This window comes from Cherax quadricarinatus, unplaced genomic scaffold, assembly GCF_038502225.1.
Source record: "Cherax quadricarinatus isolate ZL_2023a unplaced genomic scaffold, ASM3850222v1 Contig665, whole genome shotgun sequence".
Lineage (NCBI taxonomy): Eukaryota > Metazoa > Arthropoda > Malacostraca > Decapoda > Parastacidae > Cherax > Cherax quadricarinatus.
This window is the reverse complement of record NW_027195691.1, coordinates 70,724-91,199: the sequence shown is the minus strand read 5'-3', so window position 1 is coordinate 91,199 and position 20,476 is coordinate 70,724. Positions and strand designations below refer to the sequence as shown.

The following is a 20,476-nucleotide window of genomic DNA, read 5'->3' as shown; positions in this document are numbered from 1 at the left end:
AGGGGCATTATAATAATGGGTAGTGGCATTATAATAATAATGGGGAGGGGCATTATAATGGGGAGGGGCATTATAATAATGGGGAGGGGCATTATAATAATGGGAGGGGCATTATAATAATAATGGGGAGGGGCATTATAATAATGGGGAGGGGCATTATAATAATGGGGAGGGGCATTATAATAATGGGGAGGGGCATTATAATAATGGGGAGGGGCATTATAATAATGGGAAGGGGCATTATAATAATAATGGGGAGTGGCATTATAATAATAATGGGGAGTGGCATTATAATAATGGGGAGGGGCATTATAATAATAATGGGGAGGGGCATTATAATAATGGGGAGGGGTATTATAATAATAATGGGGAGGGGCATTATAATAATAATGGGGAGTGGCATTATAATAATGGGGAGGGGCATTATAATAATAATGGGGAGGGGCATTATAATAATAATGGGGAGGGGCATTATAATAATGGGGAGGGGCATTATAATAATGGGGAGGGGCATTATAATAATGGGGAGGGGCTGTGGAAATAAATGGTATAAAATACCGACACAATGGCAATATAAACACAAATGCAGTATAATGTGATCCTTTATTGACTACGTTTCGCCCACACAGTGGGCTTTTTCAAGTCACAAACAGAACTACCTGGGGTGGAAGGAACGCGAGTATTTATAGTCCGGCTGAGGTCAGGTGAAGAATGCTGCATCTGATGATGTACCGAGTTGGGTTGTAGAGTCTAAAAACTTGGGTAGCTTGGAAAGGAGACTGGACAAGTTTGTGAGCAGACCTTCTACAGTGTTCTTATGTGGGATAGCGATGAAGAAGTTTCTTGGCAAGTGGTTCAGCTATGTTATAGAAGCCACTATTCTGGTTGAAGTTGTCGGATATAGAAATAAGTGATGATTCCAGGATTCTTCGGTATTGGGTGTTGTCTTCTGTGGCGATAAGTCTTGAGTTTCTGTAGTTTATCAAGTGGTTGTGTGAATTACGGTGTTGTACGCAGGCATTCCTTGTGTCGTCAGACCTGCTTGCGTATTGGTGTTCTGAAATACGTGTTTGGAGGTCCCTTGATGTTTCGCCCACGTATAACTTGTTGCAGTCATCACACAACCACTTGATAAACTACAGAAACTCAAGACTTATCGCCACAGAAGACAACACCCAATACCGAAGAATCCTGGAATCATCACTTATTTCTATATCCGACAACTTCAACCAGAATAGTGGCTTCTATAACATAGCTGAACCACTTGCCAAGAAACTTCTTCATCGCCATCCCACATAAGAACACTGTAGAAGGTCTGCTCACAAACTTGTCCAGTCTCCTTTCCAAGCTACCCAAGTTTTTAGACTCTACAACCCAACTCGGTACATCATCAGATGCAGCATTCTTCACCTGACCTCAGCCGGACTATAAATACTCGCGTTCCTTCCACCCCAGGTAGTTCTGTTTGTGACTTGAAAAAGCCCACTGTGTGGGCGAAACGTAGTCAATAAAGGATCACATTATACTGCATTTGTGTTTATATTGCCAATGGGGAGGGGCATTATAATAATGGGGAGGGGCATTATAATAATGGGGAGGGGCATTATAATAATGGGGAGGGGCATTATAATAATAATGGGGAGGGGCATTATAATAATAATGGGGAGGGGCATTATAATAATAATGGGGAGGGGCATTATAATAATAATGGGGAGGCGCATTATAATAATAATGGGGAGGGGCATTATAATAATAATGGGGAGGGGCATTATAATAATAATGGGGAGTGGCATAATAATAATGGGAAGGGGCATTATAATAATGGGGAGTGGCATAATAATAATGGGGAGGGGCATTATAATAATAATGGGGAGGGGCATTATAATAATAATGGGGAGGGGCATTATAATAATGGGGAGGGGCATTATAATAATGGGGAGGGGCATTATAATAATAATGGGGAGGGGCATTATAATAATAATGGGGAGGGGCATTATAATAATAATGGGGAGGGGCATTATAATAATAATGGGGAGGGGCATTATAATAATAATGGGGAGTGGCATTATAATAATAATGGGGAGGGGCATTATAATGGGGAGGGGCATTATAATAATGGGGAGGGGCATTATAATAATGGGGAGGGGCATTATAATAATAATGGGGAGGGACATTATAATAATAATGGGGAGGGGCATTATAATAATGGGGAGGGGCATTATAATAATGGGGAGGGGCATTATAATAATAATGGGGAGGGGCATTATAATAATAATGGGGAGGGGCATAATAATAATGGGGAGGGGCATTATAATAATGGGGAGGGGCATTATAATAATGGGGAGGGGCATTATAATAATGGGGAGGGGCATTATAATAATGGGGAGTGGCATTATAATAATAATGGGGAGTGGCATTATAATAATAATGGGGAGTGGCATTATAATGGGGAGGGGCATTATAATAATGGGGAGGGGCATTATAATAATAATGGGGAGTGGCATTATAATAATGGGGAGGGGCATTATAATGGGGAGGGGCATTATAATAATAATGGGGAGGGGCATTATAATAATGGGGAGGGGCATTATAATAATAATGGGGAGGGGCATTATAATAATAATGGGGAGGGGCATTATAATAATAATGGGGAGGGGAATTATAATAATAATGGGGAGGGGCATTATAATGGGGAGGGGCATTATAATAATGGGGAGGGGCATTATAATGGGGAGGGGCATTATAATAATAATGGGGAGGGGCATTATAATAATGGGGAGGGGCATTATAATAATAATGGGGAGGGGCATTATAATAATGGGGAGGGGCATTATAATAATGGGGAAGGGCATTATAATAATAATGGGGAGGGGCATTATAATAATGGGGAGTGGCATTATAATAATGGGGAGGGGCATTATAATAATAATGGGGAGGGGCATTATAATAATAATGGGGAGGGGTATTATAATAATAATGGGGAGGGGCATTATAATAATGGGGAGTGGCATTATAATAATGGGGAGTGGCATTATAATAATGGGGAGGGGCATTATAATAATAATGGGGAGGGGCATTATAATAATAATGGGGAGGGGTATTATAATAATAATGGGGAGGGGCATTATAATAATAATGGGGAGGGGTATTATAATAATAATGGGGAGGGGCATTCAGGCTCAAGTGGAAGAATAACTTCAGTTCCTTGGATCATGACCAACTGATAATCCTGAATAATCTATTAATTTACAATATCCTGAGACCCATGTGGGTTTAGTGCTTACTTATGATTATAATACAGTATCCTGTTCTTGATTAAAAGGAAATATTCTCTTCAGGGGACATACCTTGATGCTAGTGAAGGCTCTTGACCCAAGGAATTGGAGCTATATCTCCCATGAAACAAAATAAAGATATTAAAATTTTGTTCTTAGTGTTAGTTAGTTCTTAGTGAAGAGCATTTCCTCTCAAAAATAAATGTAACTTCATAAAGAGCTATAAGTACAACCAAAAAAAAAAACTAAATGCATAACATTTTTTCTTTCATTTTGTTTGCAAATTTAATGACCTTCACAAAATGTGCTGCTCATTCATGTCATACAATTATAAGAATAACTGATTCAAATAGCTATAATATAAAAATGGTTTGACCACTTAACTGGGTGGGTTTTATGATCAGCTTTAGAAGGTAATTGTCCAGGGTAATAGTATAATGCTGCTTAACCACTCCTTCAGATAAGCTTCTTAAAAAAAACCTACAACTTTATAATATTGGGTGTTTATTGGAAACATTTAATTCTTTATAGTAATATGCTTTACAAGTATAGAATCAGTTTTCTATTGCACTAACATGGAGGTCAGTATAGACACATGAGGTACTCCATACAAATTAGACACCAGCAGAACCTTTTAAGCAATTAAAATGTCAAATTTAAACTTAATATTTTGCCAATGTTTTTATATAACATTTTAATAAATGATGTAAATTTACCAATTTTTTTTTAAATTACTTCATTTCAAAAGACCTTCTTTAAAACAGAAACAAGGACATTAAGTCATTGTTACACCTAGTGCTTGCCGGCATTTTTCGTACACAACATAAGAGATGCTCACAGCCGGCACCACTTTCATGAAGTTTGGCGTAATCCCTCGATACAGACCAAACACCCCTTCAGTGGCGAATATGTGTCGAAACAGCCCTGACATGGTGATGGTATGGTCGTGTACCACACCTGGAGTTATCACTGCAAGTAAACAATGAATTCAGTTAGTAAATAAGTATGAGAAATGCTAGAAAACAGATGATGAGATCAAAGAGGTATAGTGTAAAGTTAAAAGTGCAGTACTAGAATGCACTGTTAAAATTTGTCAGAATGATGAGGTGAGGGATGAGAAACGTTTGCAATATAGAAATATACAAAAGGCAGAGTAAGGAGAATATGGTTAACAGTCATGCCAGCAAAAGCCAATTTGCGAGTACTGATAAAAAGACTTGGGAAAACAAAACAATATTTATTAGAAGTACACAATGTTTCATTCAAATGTAGTGAACTTCATTAAAGATGAAATTTAAAAACTATGAATAATAAGTTGAGCTGAGTGCTGGGCTATGACTACTACAATGCTCCTCTATTCTATATTTGTATGTGGCTGGTAGGTCTGATAGATCTACTGCAGTGCTGTGCTACCCACGAATGTTCATTTGAGGATAAAGTTGGACAAATGTGTTAGCTCGATATTTGTTCCTATTCTCGAGTATGATGTGCATGTGGGACAAGGCAAAATTAAAAACCCTCTACTCTTAGGAATAATCTGTAGTCTTGGAGCTGCTGCTAAGCACTTTCTGTAACAGTGTTGAGTTCAGCACATTCCTAGTTCATAAGATGTGAGAAATTGTTCCTTTGCACCACACAAGCATAATTGTGTTTAACACTAATCTTAACCATTAAACTACTTTTGTTAGGTAAGACACATATGCAACAGTTAGGTATCTTTATTTTGAAACGTTTCGCCTACACAGTAGGCTTCTTCAGTCAAGTACAGAAAAGTTGATAGAAGCAGAAGATACTTGAAGACGATGTAATCAGTCCATCACCCTTAAGGGTGATGGACTGATTACATCGTCTTCAAGTATCTTCTGCTTCTATCAACTTTTCTGTACTTGACTGAAGAAGCCTACTGTGTAGGCGAAACGTTTCAAAATAAAGATACCTAACTGTTGCATATGTGTCTTACCTAACAACCTGTCGGTATTTTATACCATTTTAATGTTCAAACTACTTTTACTGGACAGTAATCCATCCCTCTCTGCATAAAAACTCTTTGCTGCTTTTAGTAACCTATACTATGTATTTCCAACATCTGCCACATTGCTTTCCTACTTATCCTATCACATGCCTTTTCTAAATATATAAATGCAACAAATAGTTGACTTATGTGCTTCAATATTAAACTGTACATTCCTTAGCCTTCCTAAATCCTGTATATTCATATGCACTCCTGCTTTCTTACCCCTAACTCTTTCAATAAAATAATTATATCATACACTTCATATTCAACATGCATATTTCCTTGCAAAAAGGAACTACATGTATATAGGCTCTCTCGCCAGTATTTTCCTCTTTCATGCATATTTCTTTCTTTTCTTTCAACACACCGGTCATATCCCACCAAGGCAGGGTGGCCCAAAAAGAAAAACGAAAGTTTCTCTTTTAAATTTAGTAATTTATACGGGAAAAGGGGTTACTAGCCCCTTGCTCCCGGCATTTTAGTCGCCTCTTACAACACGCATGGCTTACGGAAGAAGAATTCTGTTCCACTTCCCCATGGAGATAAGAGGAAATAAACAAGAGCTAGAAAGAAATTAGAAGAATACCCAGAGGGGTGTGTATATATATGCTTGTACATGTATGTGTAGTGTGACCTAAGTGTAAGTAGAAGTAGCAAGACATACCTGAAATCTTGCATTTCATGCATATATTGAACAAATATGTGTACCACTCCAAAACTATGCTTTTACATCTTAGTTTTAATTTTATCTGTCCTAGCTATTTTACCCCTTCCCCTTTCAATCTGCCCACTGCCTCACCCACATTTACCTCTGTCTCTTCCTTATTTTTATAGGATGCTAATCCTCCTTGCCCAATGTGTGTGAAGTCACTGTCAACATTTAATCCTCTTTCTACTGCTAACACTTCCCCTCTCCATTTGCTCCTCAGGTAAGCTAAGTGCTAAACCCAAAAGGGTTATGCAGCACTCAGGCTTTTTGCAGTTATTAATATCTCCAGAACTGTTTCTTTCTCTCAGCAAAATTTATTGATAAAGGCCCATTCTTTCTCTCCCTCACCACTCTCTTAACCCTCCTTTCATACTTTGCCTACTATATATAATTTTAACATTGTAAACACCTCTCATATGGTAACTTTTTCTCTCTCTTACTATCCATTTAACCTCCTTCCCACTTATACCCACAAACTTCTGCTGTGCACAAGCCTTACATTCTTAAATCAGCTCCTTATTGTGACAAACCCTCTTTACCTACACTCTCTATAGCCCACTTCTCTCAATAGCTGCCTCTATCCTTCCTTGTTTGGTTCATTCACTTACACACTAATGCCAGTGTCCTTGTACTCCATCTACATATACATCTTACAGCAATTTTGTTGCCTATTATTCTAAATACGAACAATTATTAAACTTGTATGGCAATAGATTAATGACCCAGATATGCTGTCACTACTGTAAACAAATGGTTAATGAGACAATTATATTCATTATCTGGTAGAATGAATCTCAGTTTGACTTCTCAAAATAATGTAGAGGTGGAATGCAGAAAAAAATATTTCTAGGCTGCAAATTAAGAAAAACAAGGATGCATAACTGGTTTTGCAATGAGACTCTTTCAACCTATGTTTAAAGACTATCAAAAAATAATTACTTACCTTGTGCTTGTAGCCTTGTACGAACAAGGGCCAGGGGGTAAGACGCAAGTTGCCCACATGAGGATGAAAATGCTCCACAAGCTGTTATGACAAACACAGAAGGATTGGTATTTTCTTTGTGATGCTGCATATATGTTTTCTTCAAGGTTTCATATATTGCGAGATCAATCCCTGCATAGGGTATAATGCCAAGGAGATTTGGGACATATCCACGGTAAAAAGATCTAAGGCCTTCTTGTCTATAGATCTTCTTAGCTGCATCAAGGATACTTTTATACTGGCCTGTTTTTCTTAAGGCTAATCTAGTTTTTAACACCTGAAAACGTAATAAAAAATAGGCTTATGTCATTTTGCAATAATGCAGTACATTTTTAACATAAATTGGTACATCTACATTGTGCAACTATCTACCATGATTTATATGTCAGTTACAAGATCAGTATAAAAGTTGACTACTATGATTAACTAGCACACCCATCACACAAGATGGCTTTTATATATTGTCAGAAATCTAAAGTCTGTTAACACAGATTAGCAAATACGTAGTCAATGATGACATCTTCAAGTATTCCAATAGATCATCAGGAATATATGGGATTAAGAGTTGAAAGTAGCTAACATAAGATAGAAGGAGCACTGCATCAGGCCTACTGGTCATGCTAGGCAGGTCCAAGTCACACCCAGTCATGTACTTGTCTAACCAATTTTTAAAGCCACCCAAGGCGTTCACCTCAGTGACACTTTTCGGAAGTTTGTTCCACTCATCCACAACTCTTACTAAACCAATGCTTTCCTATATCCTTTTTAAATCTAAATTTTTCCAACTTGAACCTACTGCTGCGTTATATCCCCTTTATTTATTCCTGTCTTCCATTTTATGTACCTCAATCATATCATCCCTCTAATTTTACACCTCACTAGAGAGTGCAGATTCAGTATTCTTTCAGGAAAGATTTCTGAATCCTCTGTACGTTTTTAAGAGCACTTATATTCCTTCTGTAATACAGTGACCAGAACTGTGCAGCATAATCTAAGGCCTTACCAATGATAAATAGTTGAAGCATAACCTGAGAACTCATGATATTAGGATAATTGCAAATACTTATGTACTGTTGTTTTGGCTTTAGATTACTGCTAGCCGGTGGCCTGGTGGCTAAAGCTCCCGCTTCACACACGGAGGGCCCGGGTTCGATTCCCGGCGGGTGGAAACATTTCGACACGTTTCCTTACACCTGTTGTCCTGTTCACCTAGCAGCAAATAGGTACCTGGGTGTTAGTCGACTGGTGTGGGTCGCATCCTGGGGGACAAGATTAAGGACCCCAATGGAAATAAGTTAGACAGTCCTCGATGACGCACTGACTTTCTTGGGTTATCCTGGGTGGCTAACCCTCCGGGGTTAAAAATCCGAACGAAATCTTATCTTATCTTATCTTCACATTCAGAGTGACTGTTATCTACATTAAGTGCAATGTTCATTCTCTTTTCCAGTGAAAAGGTAAACAGCCATTTCTTTCACTTTTTGGTTAACTTTTAATTCAGTGTCCTGCCACAGATATCTTTGGTAAACATTTTCTACCAAATTTTTCAATGTAATCATTTCATACCACTCTTAGAACTATATGACTAAAATTAGAAAAACTTACCTCAAGGGGATAAATGGCAGTCTGTGAAAATCCACCCGCAAAAGATCCGGCTACAAATCGTTCATATATTGACAATTCTCTCTCTCTACTTCCACCAAACTGTAAGACCATTCTTTTGCCTTGTTCATAAGCAGCAAACTTTAAAGCTGATTCTGGTGCTATCTTTAATACATTAATACCATTGCCTCTCCAGAGGGATGTAACACCACCTTCCTTCAACATGTACCTAAAACAGTTTGCCAAGCCCTGAAACTGTTTAGCTCCATGAACCTGTAAAGCAACGATATTCAATAAGGCACACACAAAATTATTAAGCCTCCTTAAAATTGTTATAAAAAAAATCAATCAGTTTTTTTTTCTGTAGTGATGACAAATGTATTGCTATGTATTTCAAGACACTTACAGGATGCAAACTAAATTATGGTATATTGTACTGGATATGAATAATAGAAGAAATAAATTTCATGATAAAACAAAAATCAGAGAGGAACTCAAATAAGTCTACAGGGATTAAATGGGCATTAAAGATGCAAGGCAAAAAGACTGATAGTATATAGGGAAGGATGTCATCCAGGAGTGGGCTGATACTGAAACATATTTCTATGAGAATACTGCCCCTGACGGAAGGTGTCTTGATGCTGTTCAATAACTCTTCATCCTCAAATCAAACCAGACTGTCTCCCATTCCCAATGTACTGTATGACCCCTATAGATTAAATGTTTTCTTTTTCAACACCACAACCATCTCCCACAGAGTTATAGTAATTTATAGAGGAGAATGGCTTACTAGCCACTTGCTTTAATGATTTTCCATCTGATAAAAATAATACCAGAACAATGTAGATATAAAGAAGTGATGTACACTTGACATTTACAATACTATTGATTCTAGTGTATGACTAGTAATACATATCATCTCTCAACATTAACAGTCATGGGATTTCAAGGACTTTTCCTGTAAAGTTAGAGACCAAAGATATCCCATAAGCTGGCTCTGTGACTCTACCCCTGCAACCACATACATGTACTGTATAGGCAAATTACACATGCATAAACACACTTTTTCAGCATTTGTAAAGTGCTGTATAGTCCTTGTGGCTTAGCGCTTCTTTTTGATTATAATAATAATCAGCATTTGTAAATTGTGTCTTGTAGAATCACCCCTTATAGACAACATTTTTTAACATGAATTTCAGTCCCCGTTTTGTCTCCATTGATGCTCGTCTTTTTCAGCACTCTGTCAAATACTGTAATGTTTAGAACGTTCATGACTTGATCTTAGTTTTACTCTCGCCTATTCTGACGTGTCAGTCCTCTGTGCCGCACTCCACTCATCTTACGAATATGTCTCCTGTGTGCCTACCTGCCTGCTACAAGCAAATATCCAAGTGGTTGACACGGGCTTAGCAAGCACATTCAAGCAGGCGTGAAAGCAGCATTCCAAGCTAGCCAGAACAAGCTAAGGTAGCCTGCAGTTACAGCTGTCCTAAGGCCCAGCAGGTATACGTATACATTCTAGTGCTGCTGGCATACCAGTGGCTTAGTTAAGAACAATTTAACGAGCATTGCAGTACTGACTTTTTAAGTGGGACATGCCAGAGGTTCACCTATAAACATAGTAAGTTTGTGCTAGAAGTGTTTAGCCTAGAGTTTACCTGGAGAGAGTTCCGGGGGTCAACGCCCCCGCGGCCCGGTCTGTGACCAGGCCTCCTGGTGGATCAGAGCCTGATCAACCAGGCTGTTGCTGCTGGCTGCACACAAACCAACATACGAGCCACAGCCCGGCTGATCAGGAACTGACTTTAGGTGCTTGTCCAGTGCCATCTTGAAGACTGCCAGGGGTCTGTTGGTAATCCCCCTTGTGTGTGCTGGGAGGCAGTTGAACAGTCTCGGGCCCCTGACACTTATTGTATGGTCTCTTAACGTGCTAGTGACACCCCTGCTTTTCATTGGGGGGATGGTGCATCGTCTGCCAAGTCTTTTGCTTTCGTAGTGAGTGATTTTCGTGTGCAAGTTCGGTACTAGTCCCTCTAGGATTTTCCAGGTGTATATAATCATGTATCTCTCCCTCCTGCGTTCCAGGGAATACAGGTTTAGGAACCTCAAGCGCTCCCAATAATTGAGGTGTTTTATCTCCGTTATGCGCGTCGTGAAAGTTCTCTGTACATTTTCTAGGTCGGCAATTTCACCTGCCTTGAAAGGTGCTGTTAGTGTGCAGCAATATTCCAGCCTAGATAGAACAAGTGACCTGAAGAGTGTCATCATGGGCTTGGCCTCCCTAGTTTTGAAGGTTCTCATTATCCATCCTGTCATTTTTCTAGCAGATACGATTGATACAATGTTATGGTCCTTGAAGGTGAGATCCTCCGACATGATCACTCCCAGGTCTTTGACGTTGGTGTTTCGCTCTATTTTGTGGCCAGAATTTGTTTTGTACTCTGATGAAAATTTAATTTCCTCATGTTTACCATATCTGAGTAATTGAAATTTCTCATCGTTGAACTTCATATTGTTTTCTGCAGCCCACTGAAAGATTTGGTTGATGTCCGCCTGGAGCTTTGCAGTGTCTGCAATGGAAGACACTGTCATGCAGATTCGGGTGTCATCTGCAAAGGAAGACACGGTGCTGTGGCTGACATCCTTGTCTATGTCAGATATGAGGATGAGGAACAAGATGGGAGCGAGTACTGTGCCTTGTGGAACAGAGCTTTTCACCGTAGCTGCCTCAGACTTTACTCTGTTGACGACTACTCTCTGTGTTCTGTTAGTGAGGAAATTATAGATCCATCGACCGACTTTTCCTGTTATTCCTTTAGCACGCATTTTGTGCGCTATTACGCCATGGTCACACTTGTCGAAGGCTTTTGCAAAGTCTGTATATATTACATCTGCATTCTTTTTGTCTTCTAGTGCATTTAGGACCTTGTCGTAGTGATCCAATAGTTGAGACAGACAGGAGCGACCTGTTCTAAACCCATGTTGCCCTGGGTTGTGTAACTGATGGGTTTCTAGATGGGTGGTGATCTTGCTTCTTAGGACCCTTTCAAAGATTTTTATGATATGGGATGTTAGTGCTATTGGTCTGTAGTTCTTTGCTGTTGCTTTACTGCCCCCTTTGTGGAGTGGGGCTATGTCTGTTGTTTTTAGTAACTGTGGGACGACCCCCGTGTCCATGCTCCCTCTCCATAGGATGGAAAAGGCTCGTGATAGGGGCTTCTTGCAGTTCTTGATGAACACAGAGTTCCATGAGTCTGGCCCTGGGGCAGAGTGCATGGGCATGTCATTTATCGCCTGTTCGAAGTCATTTGGCGTCAGGATAACATCGGATAGGCTTGTGTTAATCAAATTTTGTGGCTCTCTCATAAAAAATTAATTTTGATCTTCGACTCTCAGTCTGGTTAGCGGCTTGCTAAAAACTGAGTCATATTGGGACTTGAGTAGCTCACTCATTTCCTTGCTGTCATCTGTGTAGGACCCTTCTTGTTTAAGTAGGGGCCCAATACTGGACGTTGTTCTCGATTTTGATTTGGCATAGGAGAAGAAATACTTTGGGTTTCTTTCTATTTCATTTATGGCTTTTAGTTCTTCCCGCGATTCCTGACTCCTAAAGGATTCTTTTAGCTTAAGTTCGATGCTTGCTATTTCTCTGACCAGTGTCTCCCTACGCATTTCAGATATATTGACCTCTTTTAGCCGCTCTGTTGTAAGTTTGTGCCAGAAGTGTTAAGTGCTGCAGATTTGTTGTAACTATTTGCACGAGTGGATTTCACTGACTTAGGACATTGTGCTACCATCAGTACCTACGTAGGCTTAAAATGAGTGAGGAATGTCTGGCCTGCTGGGTGACCTTGAAAATGGCACTATAAGACTCGCATGCCACTTACACCCATACTGCGTGTGTCCAGTGAGGTGAATGTCCCTTCCTCGACTTTCCTATTCACCGGTATCCCTTAGCTCGTCGCCATTATCTACATATGGGATAAGGGCGAGTTTAACCGATCCAGGCTAAACAGCACTCCAAGCCAGCCAGTGAAGGTCAAGTTACACTGCAGTTACATCTCTTCTGAATTCCAGAATGCCTTTGTGAACGTTCTACAGTGTTCCGGCCGTACCTTCAGTGTTGTTAGAACTCTTGTGTGTGAGTTGTTACATACCTAGTGAAACACTGGAATTAGTTTTCCGTTTTGAAAGGCTAGTACCTGGTAACTCCTTCAGAGACGGCTTTTTAACTGTAACAAGCCAGAGGTTCATCTATAAACATATTAAGTTTGTGCTGATTTATTTGTCCACAGAGTGAAAATTTGTCTGTCATTCCTAGACACGTGTGCTAGCTGTGTTAAGTGCTGCGGGTTTGGAGTAATTAATGAGTAGTGCAATATTGGTAACTCTCAAGACGACCGTGGCCCCATGAATGACCTTGAAAATCGCACTGCGACCTGCAGGCCACTACACCCATATTGCCTGTGTCTAGCGAGGTGAATATCCCTTCCTTGTCCCTTCTATTTGCCGGTATCCTTTAGCCCATCGCCAGTGTGAAACTCCTGTCAGCTATGAGTATAGCTGATAGTGTTGACGTAGATGATGGTGAAGGCAGATTTGAAACATATTTTAGTAAACAGGCTCGGAAAAAAGAACGAGGCTTCCAGAGAAAGCTTGCTGAGAGCAATACAGTGGGCGCACACCCTCCCAAAGCTGTCAGATTAGATTTCCCTAACAACACTGATCAAGAGACCAAGTGTAACTGGTTTTTCGAAGCTAGTATAGACAACCTAGAGAAAACGATCAAGTCTGTCCGCGATGAGGATAACTACGTCTTTGTGCCTAATGAATCAGCATTTATAGACAAACTTCTCACTCACGAATATGCCAACATCAAACTCCGAGCTGCCCCACCAAGGGCGCATAAAGTGCTTATTGTCATCTACAACGTCAACAAGCACTTGAATCCTCAATATCTGGCGTCAGAGCAAGTTGCAAGCCCTCGTCGACTTTCCAACGGTCTGATATTAGCTGAGTGGACTGGCCAGGGGACTCTGCCATGCTATATTAACTCCCGCGCAGCCCTCAACAGACGCTATTACATTGCATTGTACAGACCTCCTCAACGTCGATGTTATAAGTGTCAACGCTGGGGCCACATTGCCAGGAAATGCCCATCTAAGTCACACTGGTGTGCATTGTGCCAATGCTCATCCTTCTGAACGGTGTTATGATATGATCAAACAGCAACAGACTGTGGCTAAACAATGTATCAATTGTAAGACCTCAGGAGTCACAGCAGCTCATGCTGACTGCAGTGTGAGGGCTGATCGCATTGCAGCCAACCGCACTTCACCCTGTACCCCTCATAATGGCCCCCCAGGACTACCAGGTACCTCGGGTCTGAATACTGGCTCATGCCTACCCTCAGACAATGGGGTTGAGCACCTCACCTGGGGAGCACGTCAACAGTCCCCCATCACGTCGGCTGTCAATACCAGCCTAGCTGAGTCAGCTGACAGTCAGCCAACGAGCTCAGCTGACCGGGACTTCACGTCTCCAGATGTTCCAAGTCTTGCTCCTGTGGTATACAACCTGATGTCGCGCATAAAAGTACTGGAAACACAACAATTTCTCCTGAAACAACAACTTGAACAACACAAGGAAAGATGTGTAGAGTGTACTAATAACAAGATTGTCACAATTTGTGAAAGCAAGTGTAAGGCTGCTGAACAAGGTGGTGGTGGTTTCTTAATCACAGTAATGACGAATATAATACTTGTGTTGATAACTGTAGTGAGCATCATAACGAAGGCTATGGTGTCAATGATGTTAGTAATAGTGATGACCGTAATATAAGTGGTGGTGAAGAGTGTGATGAGAGCGGTGTTGTCTATAATGTTAGTAATAGTGATGAGCGTAATTTAAGTGGTGGTGAAGAGTGTGATGAGAGCGGTGTTGTCTATAATGTTAGTAATAGTGATGAGCGTAATTTAAGTGGTGGTGCAGAGTGTGATGAGGTTAGTCACATAGACATTAATGTTGAATACAATACTGTTGACAAATGTAATGAACACAATGTTGGTAGTGGCGCTGGTGATGACAGTTGTAGTGTTGCATGTAATGTTAGTGGAGGAGGGAATGTGAGTGGTGGTGTCACCTATCATACATTCACATATAAACAGCGTCGTGCTCTGGGTTTACGAAGACTCCCACGAGGCCTTACAACTGGAGGTGCACTTACAAAACTCATGGACAAGGGTAGCACTGTTGACATTGATAAGGTCTGCTATTTATATGAACAATTTTTTCATTATGCTGAGAAACTCGAGATGATCCCAGGACTACTATAATGGATCAAAACTCGTATAAACTTTCTATATTAAGCTGGAACATTGCATCACTTAGAAAAAGACTTCCTGACCTTCATCATAAAGTAACCACCGAACCCATTGATGTTGTGTGTCTACAAGAGTGCAGAGTCCCTGAAAAATCCCAACCCCCTAAATTACCATCATCTGTTCCATATAACCTCAAATCTACTAACTCTTGTGTTCTATATATTAAAAAATCGCTTCCCCATCAACTTCTTGCACACAAGAAAACAGAGGGGTTACAATATCACGGTGTTAGGATTTATATAGGGAACTCTGCTCTCAACATATTTAACTTGTATGCTCCTGCTGATAAATTTAATTACTTGGAGCTCCCAACTTGTGCTCATTCTGAGCCTACTCTTATTATTGGCGATTACAATGCGAGACACAAAAGCATTGGAAACTCACAGTTTGGTAATCGTAATGGTAATCAACTGTTGTCACTCTTAAACAGTCATGATAATGTCCAAATTGTAGGTGACCTTGAACCCACACATATCTATGGAGGCGTCCTTGATCTGTGCCTGGGCTTCAACATTACTTCTGCCAGCTGTGAGTCTTCCATTGTAGTAGATATAGTGTCTGATCATTTCCCTAGGCTAACCTCACTAGATATTTGTAATACTATCCTTCCTGGTGGGATATTCAAACGGAAACGTTTTAATGTTCCCACTGATCAACATGATGACTTTGTTGCACATGTGACTGACTGGTATAATTCCTATGAGTGTTCCTCTGTAGAGACCTTTAACAATGATCTTGTGAGCAGTTTTCAGAACTACTTAGAGCCGCCACTGAAACCTCTTGGTACTCTAAACCCAACAAACTTCCATGATAATCATACCTCCTTCAAAAACCTTACTTATTACAATGATTCTAAACTTCGTACACTGAAACGTACTGCTCGCAGACTAGGCCTGGCCTATAGAAAACATCGTACCCCTGGAATGCTGAGGCTCTTCCAAACTGCCCTTGCTGCTGCCAGAGAGCGTATGACAGAGCTGCAGCAAACAGACTGGGAACAATTTGTCAACGGTCTTAATGCTCACACCCCACTTAGCCGGGCTTGGAGGGACATAAATAGAATTAAGGGTAACAGAACTGGGCAGATCGCGCACCCTCATCCCTTACATAGGGCGAATGAGTTAGTCAGTGCTTGGGCTGCTACATCTAGCTATGACAATCTTCCCAGTACCACACAGGCAAAATTAAATGACAAATATGATGCAAGGGAGAGACTTGTTTGCTTTATGCTCAGCAAGGCAGATTGCAACATTCCTTTCACTAATTATGAACTTGATGCAGCACTAAGGGCAACTCCACATCGCCTGGTGAGGATGGTATTACTTACAACATACTCAGATTGCTGTGTCGAGTACCAGGTAATCCATTACTTGAATTATATAACATGAGCTATGTAACTGGGGAGCTCCCTCAATCTTGGACCAACAGCCTCATCATTCCAATTCCAAAGCCCAATCAACAAAATGCATTTCGCGCAATATCTCTTACTAGCTGCTTGTGTAAAACATTTGAGAGAATGATTCTTAATCGTCTCATGTACAGAATCAAACAATTTTTGTCTCCCCAGTTACATGGTTTCATGCATGGAAGGAGCGTGCATCATTGCATAGCCACCTTTCTCACCCTGCACACTGACAGCTCATACACTACGTTCCTTGACCTTAAATCCGCTTTCGATGTAGCCAACCGACATGTAATCATTAGTGAACTTGCCAGAATGGATGTTGGAGGATGGCTTCTCCGCTGGATTAAAGGCTACCTGTCCAACAGAAAATCGTCTGTGTTGTTCCAGGGACATACAAGTGTAACTAAAGACTTTGAATTAGGAACCCCACAGGGAGGTGTGCTCAGTCCCACACTGTTCAATATTCTAATTAATGCATTACTTAATGCTATGCCTAGTCAGCCCCATCATTATGTGATTAGTTTTGCTGATGATATAATGATTCACACCACCGGATTCTCCAACACCCAAAACATTCTTAATCATGTACTAGCCTCGTGTCAGGACCTGGGGTTGATCTCTACTGATAAAACAAAGATACTCAATAGGCGTCCTCCTCGACAGAGAGGCACAGTTCGTCAGATCCAATTGCATGATGGATCTCTTCTAGAATATGTAAGCAGATACAGGTATCTAGGTTTTGAGGTTCCACTACTTGGACCTGTTGTAACAAGACTTTGTCGCCAATACAAAGAACGACTAAGAGCACTTAGAGTTGTGGCAGGGCTTCACCCCAGGTATGGTGCTAATGTTAAAATTGTGAAAATGATGTATCTTGCTTATATTAGATCATTGGTTGATTATGCTGCACCACTACTTGCTCTTGTGTCTGACTGGATGCTTGGAGGGCTGGAAAAACTGCAGAACGAAGCAATGAGGATCATTTTAGGATGCCCTCGTACTGCCAAAATTTTAAATATGCAAAAAGAACTTGATATTCCAAGCATCAGAGATCGTGTTACTGAAAGAAATATCCTAATTGGGGTTAATATGCTCAGGCAAGCTCATTCAAACCCCTGCACAGAAGCCCTCCAAACTTTCCTCAGCACTGGTGAACACTCCTCCAGATGGATCGAAAAAACTGGAACCGACTTCCGCATGAATCAGATACATGATCTATGTCAAGTAAGGCAACAGCGGCACTTCTCCGCTCCATGGAATATTACCCCATTCCAAACTACCATTCCTCCATTTCCCCCCAAACTACTTCTTAAATCACAACCAAAACTTCGCCTTGAAGCCAAACATGATGCCTTAAGCTGTATTGATAACTTAGTCACACAGCACACACTCTCGCAAATTATTTACGCTGATGGTTCTGTTCACCAATCCACTGGTGCAGCTGGTAGTGCTGCTGTTGTACAGAGTGATGGCTCTCTTAAAGAAATTGGAGCATGCATCAATAATTGGGCCTCTACCCTTCAGACAGAACTGTTTGCCATACTCCTTGCACTGAAATGCATCTATGTATCAAAGATTGACAGTTTAATTGTAACTGATTCTCTGTCATCCATAAATGCTCTCAACTCATTAAGCATAAATTGTGGCATGCTTGTGTCAGAAGCCAGACACAGGTATGGTAGGATTGTGGACAGTGGAGTCAGAGTGCACATGCTGTGGATTCCATATCACATTGGTCTTCAGATGCATGATAGAACTGATAAATTGGCTAAGCTGTATGCTTTCAAAGAGGGAGTAGTTTGAGAACAATAATACGAAAAGAACTTCAACTGAATTTTATGGACTTAAGGCTCAGGGAGATTGACACCAGTGAGTCCATCTATCATCATTCTATCATGCAGGAGGAGCCACATGTCTATGGTGCATCCAACAAAATAAGCAGACTCTTGGATGTCACTACTGCCCAGCTCCGGCTGGGTTACAAATATCTTTGGCAGGTTAAATCACCACCACCAGATGTAGACCAAACGAAATGTAAACTTTGCCAGATGGACTATTGTCACACACTGCGTCATTATGTACTGGAGTGCGATAAAATTAATGAATTTAGAAACAACTCACTCAGAAATGTTCAAGAAATGGCAAAGTACTTTATCCACAGTGGTATATTGCAGACCATTCTGGAAAAATACCCTGACTTTGCTAGCTGTAAATAAAGCATTACCACATGTGTGCATGTGTGTGTGTGTATGTGTGTGTTAGTTACCATTGTGTCCTAGGCACATGTCGATTAGACACTAGGCCTGTTGTGTGTGTGAGAGTGTGCGTGTGTGTGTGTGCGTGCGTCTGTGTGTGTGCGCGTGTGCGCGTGTGTGTGCGCGTGTGTGTGCGCGCGTGTGTGTATGTGTATGTGTGTATATGAGTGTGTGTGTGTGTGTATGAGTGTGTGTGCGTGTGTGTATGAGTGTGTGTGCATGTGTGTGTATGAGTGTGTGTGCGTGTGTACTCACCTAGTACTCACCTAGTTGAGGTTGCGGGGGTCGAGTCCGAGCTCCTGGCCCCGCCTCTTCACTGATCGCTACTAGGTCACTCTCCCTGAGCCGTGAGCTTTATCATACCTCTGCTTAAAGCTATGTATGGATCCTGCCTCCACTACATCGCTTCCCAAACTATTCCACTTACTGACTACTCTGTGGCTGAAGAAATACTTCCTAACATCCCTGTGATTCATCTGTGTCTTTAGCTTCCAACTGTGTCCCCTTGTTACTGTGTCCAATCTCTGGAACATCCTGTCTTTGTCCACCTTGTCAATTCCTCTCAGTATTTTGTATGTCGTTATGTCCCCCCTATCTCTCCTGTCCTCCAGTGTCGTCAGGTTGATTTCCCTTAACCTCTCCTCGTAGGACATACCTCTTAGCTCTGGGACTAGTCTTGTTGCAAACCTTTGCACTTTGAGTGTGTGTGTGTATGTGTATGAGTTTGTGTGTGTGTACGAGTTTGTGTGTGTGTGTGTGTGTGTGTGTGTGTGTGTGTGTGTGTGTGTGTGTGTGTGTGTGTATGTGTGTGTGTGTGTGTGTGTGTGTGTGTGTGTGTGTGTGTGTGTGTGTGTGTGTGTGCGTGCGTGTGTGTGTGTGTGTGTGTGTGTTTGTGTGTGTGTGTATGAATTTGTATGTGTGTGTGTGTCTCAACAATCAATATTTGCACCAATAACTCACTACAGTTGTGACCGGGTGTGGAAGTGTGAATTGCTCATTACACTATAATTTGTTCATGATTGTAGCCATGTATAAACGTAAGTAACCATTCTTACGGTATTCATTACCTTTGTAACTTGTGAGTTCATTACATTGTACCTAGTTCAGCCATCAAAACTTTGGAGCCCGGTCCCTGGACCCATTACGTACCTCTGTAATCTGTAAATACCTTTGTAACTTGTCATGATTGTGACTAGACCTACCTGGAGTTCATTACCTTTGTAAATTGTGAATTCATTACCTCTGTAACTTGCTCAGCTATCAAAACTTTGGAGTCCAGTCCCTGGACCAATTATGTACCTCTGTAATCTTTTGACTACCGTCCACAGGATGGGTATGGGGTGCATAATAAACATATTAAACTAACTAACTATTCTGACTTCATCTTTCTACTCACCTCAGCTGTCTTTTAACTTCGATTTCTGAGTGTCACACAGTAAATACTATTTTTTTTTTTTCAACAAGTCGGTCGTCTCCCACCGAGGCAGGGTGACCCAAAAAAGAAAGAAAATCCCCAAAAAGAAAATACTTTCATCATCATTCAACACTTTCACCACACGCTCACATTATCACTGCTTTTGCAGAGGTGCTCAGAATACAACAGTTTAGAAGCATATACGTATAAAGATACACAACATATCCCTCCAAACTGCCAATATCCCAAACCCCTCCTTTAAAGTGCAGGCATTGTGCTTCCCATTTCCAGGACTCAAGTCCGACTATATGAAAATAACCGGTTTCCCTGAATCCCTTCACTAAATATTACCCTGCTCACACTCCAACAGATCGTCAGGTCCCAAGTATCATTCGTCTCCATTCACTCCTATCTAACACGCTCATGCACGCTTGCTG

The 20,476-nt window shown here is 41.0% G+C and overlaps 1 protein-coding gene across 1 annotated transcript in view; it reads right to left on the bottom strand.

Annotated features, from left to right (window-relative positions):
- Positions 1–3,927: 3,927 nt before the first annotated feature.
- Positions 3,928–20,476, bottom strand: part of LOC128701948 (mitochondrial adenyl nucleotide antiporter SLC25A25-like) — a 38,103-nt gene continuing 21,554 nt past the window's right edge. Inside the window, exons 4-6 of the mRNA XM_070080602.1 lie at positions 8,586–8,855; positions 6,942–7,257; positions 3,928–4,244 (exon numbers count right to left, since the gene is read on the bottom strand). Of these exons, the coding sequence (XP_069936703.1) occupies positions 4,051–4,244; positions 6,942–7,257; positions 8,586–8,855 (780 nt within the window). The 3' untranslated portion in view covers positions 3,928–4,050. The remainder of the gene's footprint in view (positions 4,245–6,941; positions 7,258–8,585; positions 8,856–20,476) is intronic.